Source organism: Phyllobates terribilis, unplaced genomic scaffold (genome assembly GCF_046119375.1).
Source record: "Phyllobates terribilis strain yellow unplaced genomic scaffold, ASM4611937v1 Scaffold_1__5_contigs__length_1240528914, whole genome shotgun sequence".
Taxonomy (NCBI): Eukaryota; Metazoa; Chordata; class Amphibia; order Anura; family Dendrobatidae; genus Phyllobates; species Phyllobates terribilis.
The window spans coordinates 1,208,761,444-1,208,767,443 of NW_027362761.1; the positions used below are offsets into that span (position 1 = coordinate 1,208,761,444).

Genomic DNA, 6,000 nt, shown 5'->3' on the forward strand with positions numbered 1-6,000 from the left:
TCTCCGGGGTGTTTGCTGCCTCTGTATCTAGTGTGTGATTGTGAATGTGTTTTTCGGGGTTTGTTCTGCTCTGCTCTGCGCTGCTCTGCTCTGCGCTGCTCTGCGCTGCTCCGCTCTGCTCTGCTGTACATGAGTTCTCCGGGGTGTTTGCTGCCTCTGTATATAGTGTGTGATTGTGAATGTGTTTTTCGGGGTTTGTTCTGCTCTGCTCTGCGCTGCTCTGCTCTGCGCTGCTCTGCGCTGCTCCGCTCTGCTCTGCTGTACATGAGTTCTCCGGGGTGTTTGCTGCCTCTGTATATAGTGTGTGATTGTGAATGTGTTTTTCGGGGTTTGTTCTGCTCTGCTCTGCGCTGCGCTGCTCTGCGCTGCTCCGCTCTGCTGTACATGAGTTCTCCGGGGTGTTTGCTGGCTCTGTATATAGTGTGTGATTGTGAATGTGTTTTTCGGGGTTTGTTCTGCTCTGCTCTGCTCTGCTCTGCTCTGCTCTGCTGTACATGAGTTCTCCGGGGTTTTTGCTGGCTCTGTATATAGTGTGTGATTGTGAATGTGTTTTTCGGGGTTTGCTCTGCTCTGCTTTGCTCTGCTGTACCTGAGTTCTCCGGGGTGTTTGCTGGCTCTGCATATAGTGTGTGATTGTGAATGTGTTCTTCAGGGTTTGCTCTGCTCTGCTCTGCTCTGCGCTGCTCCGCTCTGCTCTGCTGTACATGAGTTCTCCGGGGTGTTTGCTGGCTCTGTATATAGTGTGTGATTGTGAATGTGTTCTTCAGGGTTTGCTCTGCTCTGCTCTGCGCTGCTCTGCTCTGCTGTACCTGAGTTCTCCGGGGTGTTTGCTGGCTCTGTATATAGTGTGTGATTGTGAATGTGTTCTTCAGGGTTTGCTCTGCTCTGCTCTGCGCTGCTCTGCTCTGCTCTGCTCTGCTGTACCTGAGTTCTCCGGGGTGTTTGCTGGCTCTGTATATAGTGTGTGATTGTGAATGTGTTCTTCAGGGTTTGCTCTGCTCTGCTCTGCGCTGCTCTGCTCTGCTCTGCTCTGCTGTACCTGAGTTCTCCGGGGTGTTTGCTGGCTCTGTATATAGTGTGTGATTGTGAATGTGTTTTTCGGGGTTTGCTCTGCAGCCTGTAGTAAGAGCTCCAGTCTGCATTAAGGATGAGGTTGTGGATAGGGGGTCACACATTTATTATATAGTATAATGTAATCTATAGCTGTGTGCAGATACGATCTGTATGCGGCTGCTATATCTGTGTAATCTGTATGCTGCAGGGAATAAGCTGAATACACTCTGAATACACTCGTCTGTTAGTTTGTAGTTGTCTATACGTCTCCCTTATGTTTAGTATATGGTTTAGTATTAATAAGCCGGTTATGTTTGTTCTACGTTTATTTAGTGGAGTTTTGTAACCACATGCACTGGAAGTCACTGGAGGGAATATACCGGGTACACATCAGATATCACTATATGGCACTGTCTGTGGGGTGTACAGTATATACAGATATCACTATATGGCACTGTTTCTGGGGTGTACAGTATATACAGATATATGGCACTGTTTCTGGGGTGTACAGTATATACAGATATATGGCTCTGTTTCTGGGGTGTACAGTATATACAGATATATGGCACTGTTTCTGGGGTGCACAGTATATACAGATATATGGCACTGTCTGTGGGGTGTACAGTATATACAGATATATGGCACTGTCTCTGGGGTGTACAGTATATACAGATATATGGCTCTGTCTGTGGGGTGTACAGTATATACAGATATATGGCACTGTTTCTGGGGTGTACAGTATATACAAATATATGGCACTGTTTCTGGGGTGTACAGTATATACAGATATATGGCTCTGTCTGTGGGGTGTACAGTATATACAGATATATGGCACTGTTTCTGGGGTGTACAGTATATACAGATATATGGCACTGTTTCTGGGGTGTACAGTATATACAAATATATGGCACTGTTTCTGGGGTGTACAGTATATACAGATATATGGCTCTGTCTGTGGGGTGTACAGTATATACAGATATATGGCACTGTTTCTGGGGTGTACAGTATATACAGATATATGGCACTGTTTCTGGGGTGTACAGTATATACAGATATATGGCACTGTTTCTGGGGTGTACAGTATATACAGATATATGGCACTGTCTGTGGGGTGTACAGTATATACAGATATATGGCTCTGTTTCTGGGGTGTACAGTATATACAGATATATGGCACTGTTTCTGGGGTGTACAGTATATACAGATATCACTATATGGCACTGTTTCTGGGGTGTACAGTATATACAGATATATGGCACTGTTTCTGGGGTGTACAGTATATACAGATAATGGCACTGTTTCTGGGGTGTACAGTATATACAGATATATGGCACTGTTTCTGGGGTGTACAGTATATACAGATATCACTATATGGCACTGTTTCTGGGGTGTACAGTATATACAGATATCACTATATGGCACTGTCTCTGGGGTGTACAGTATATACAGATATATGGCACTGTCTGTGGGGTGTACAGTATATACAGATATATGGCACTGTCTGTGGGGTGTACAGTATATACAGATATATGGCACTGTTTCTGGGGTGTACAGTATATACAGATATATGGCACTGTCTGTGGGGTGTACAGTATATACAGATATATGGCACTGTCTGTGGGGTGTACAGTATATACAGATATCACTATATGGCACTGTTTCTGGGGTGTACAGTATATACAGATAATGGCACTGTTTCTGGGGTGTACAGTATATACAGTGCACACAGCAGATATATGACAGCCATTGGCACCCGATGACACAATCTATCAATAATTGTTCTGCTTCGATACAATATGAATATCAGTAGCCACCGCCGGGCATTAGTAGCCACTGGAGGGGCCATCACAAGCTCAGAAGACAAGGGGCATGGCGGGGTAGTTACCTTGGAATCTGTGTGGGAAGAACCTGTTCCTGAGCACCCAGGGGTAGAAGTTGAGGGGGTCTCTGTGCTGAGCTCCATAGAAGGAGTGTGGGTGCTGGTGGAGCTGGTGGGGGTGCACAGTCAGGGGTGGGTGGGTGACAGCAGCCTCTGGGAAGACCAGCTCTGGGTTGGCGTACAGGGAGCGTCCAGCTGGGCTGGGGAAGCCACTGACAAAGGCTTCGGCTGTGGAGCTGGGGTAGGTCAGGGCGGTGGGTCTGACAGGTTCCTCTGAGGTCAGGTGGGTGTCCTTGGCCACTAAGGACTCAATAGTAAAGCAGCGTTTCCCAGCTGGCTGGAACATGGCTCGCAGTTCTGGAGGCCCCTGTCCTCCTCCTCAAGCAAAGTCAACCCTGCCCCCCAACCCCCCAAATCCAGGACCACTCTCCAGGCACAAGGGCTCCAGTCCTCAGCTGCAGACTTCTGCATCCATGCACCTTCTCCTAAGCTTCCCTGAGATTCCTCCACACAAGTCTCCTTCTCCTTCTCCTTCTCCTTCTTCTTCTTCTTCTTCTCCTTCTCCTTCTTCTCCTCCTGGAGGTGATGAGTGGTTACCTGTCCTGGGCTCCACCACCTCCTCACCTGCTGCGCTCAGGAGTAATGATGGTGATCAACCCCCAAAAGCAACAACTCTTCTGAGAGGTGGAGGAGGCTGCAGGGGTCTGCATGACTGCTGCTCCACCCAGCTCATGAATCATTCATGAGAGGAGGGCTCTCAACTGGGTTAACTCCTAATTCTCCGAACTGTCTCACAGACATCAGCCAGGACTGTCACTGTATGGGTGCTGGGTGCTGCTCACATGCCCAGGTGTGTCCATGCAAGGGGCTGGGTGACTGGTAACCAAGGGTACACCAGGGCCAGAAAGAGGCAGGTATCAGGGGGTGCAGGGGCTGGGGATGAAGGCTGCAATGGGTTGGGGGGGGACACTACATATAAAGAATGACACCCCTATATATTACATGAGATAATCTAGATATACATGGATACAGATGCTGGCTGTATAATACGGGGCTAAAGCAACGTTTTTGTGGGAAAAATCTAATTTTTCGTTTTCAGGGCTCAATGTTATAAAATTCTGTGAACCATCTGAGAATTCAAGGAGCTCATTGCATCTCTAGATAAATTCGTTGAGGGGTGAAGTTTCCAAAATGGGGTCACTTGTTGGGGGTTTCCACTGTTTAGGCACATCAGGGGCTCTGCACACCGACATGGTGTCTAATGTCTATTCCAGCCAATTTTGCTCTCCAAAAATCAAATGGTGCTAGTTCACTTCCCAGTCCTACGGTGCACTCAAACAGTAGTTTTCTCCACATATGGGGTGTTGCTGTACTCAGGAGAAATTGCAAAACACATTTTGGGGTTCATTTTCTCCTGTTACTCTTGTGAAAATGAAAAATTTGAGGGTAAAGCAACATTTTTTGTGAGAAAAGTCTTAATTTTTCGTTTTCAGGCTTCAAAGTTATAAAATTCTGTGCAGCACTAGTGGGTTCAGGGAGCTCACCACACAGCTAGAAAAATTCCTTGAGAGGTGTAGTTTCAAAAATGGGGTCACTTGTTGGGGGTTTCCACTGTTTATGCATATCAGGGGCTCTGCAAATGTAACATAGCACCCGCTAGTACAGTGTATTATTGGGATGCAGTGTAATATTGGGATGCAGTGTATTATTGGGGTGCAGTGTATTATTGGGGTGCAGTGTATTATTGGGGAGAGGTGTATTGTTGGGATCCAGTGTATTATTGGGGTGCTATATATTAATGGGGTGCAATATGTAATTATTAATGGAGTGCAGTGTAATATTGGGGTGTAGTGTATTATTGGGGTGATGTATATTATTAGGATGCAGTATATTATGAGGGTGCAGTGTATTATTGGGGTGTAGTGTATTATTGTTGTGCGGTGTATTATTGGGGTGCAGTGTGTTATCAGGATGCAGTGTATTATTGGGAGCGGTGTATTGTTGGGGTGTAGTATATTATTGGGGTGATGTGTATTATTAGGATGCAGTGTATTATTAGGGTGCAGTGTATTATTGGGGTGCAGTGTATTATTAGGGTGCAGTGTATTATTGGGGTGCAGTATATTATTGGGATGCACTATATTATTGGGGTGTAGTGAATTATTAGGCTGCTGTGTATTATTAGAGTGCAGTGTATTATTGGGGTGTAGTGTATTATTGGGGTACAGTGTATTACTGGGGTACAGTGTATTATTGGGGTACAGTGTATTATCAGGATGCAGTGTATTATTGGGGTGCAGTGTATTATTGTGGTGCAGTGTATTATTGGGGTACAGTGTATTATCAGGGTGCAGTGTATTATTAGGATGCAGTGTATTGGGATCCAGTGTAATGGGATGTAGTGTAATATTGGGGTGCGGTGTATTATTAGGGTGCAGTGTATTATTATGATGCAGTGTATTATTGGGGTGCAATATATTATTGGGGTGCAGTGTATTATTGGGGTGTAGTGTATTATTGGGATGATGTATATTATTAGTATGCAGTGTATTATTAGGGTGCAGTGTATTATTGGGGTGCAGTGTATTATTATGGTTCAGTGTATAATTGGGGTACAGTGTATTATTGGGATGCAGTGTATTATTTGGGTACACTGTATTATTAGGGTGCAATGTATTATTGGGATGCGGTGTATTATTGGGGTACACTGTATTATTGGGGTGCAGTGTATTATTGGGGTTCAGTATATTATTAGAGTTCAGTGTATTATTAGGTTCAGGTGTATTCTTGGGGTGCATTATATTATTGGGGTGCAGTGTATTATTAGAGTCCAGTGAATTATTAAGGTGCAGTGTATTATTAGGATGCAGGGTATTATTAGGGTGCAGTATGTTATTGGGGTGCAGTGTATTATTATTATAGTCCAGTGAATTATTAAGGTGCAGTGTATTATTAGGATGCAGGGTATTATTAGGGTGCAGTATGTTATTAGGGTGCAGTGTATTATAGGGGTACAGTGTATTATTAGGATGCAGTGTATTGGGATCCAGTGTAATGGGATGTAGTGT

General features: G+C 45.0%; 1 protein-coding gene across 1 annotated transcript in view; it reads right to left on the minus strand.

Annotated features, from left to right (window-relative positions):
- EMX1 (empty spiracles homeobox 1) overlaps nt 1–3,664 on the minus strand; it is a 126,003-nt gene extending 122,339 nt beyond the window's left edge. Inside the window, exon 1 of the mRNA XM_073657874.1 lies at nt 2,939–3,664. Within this exon, the coding sequence (XP_073513975.1) occupies nt 2,939–3,278 (340 nt within the window). The 5' untranslated portion in view covers nt 3,279–3,664. The remainder of the gene's footprint in view (nt 1–2,938) is intronic.
- Between the last annotated feature and the right edge of the window lie 2,336 nt (nt 3,665–6,000).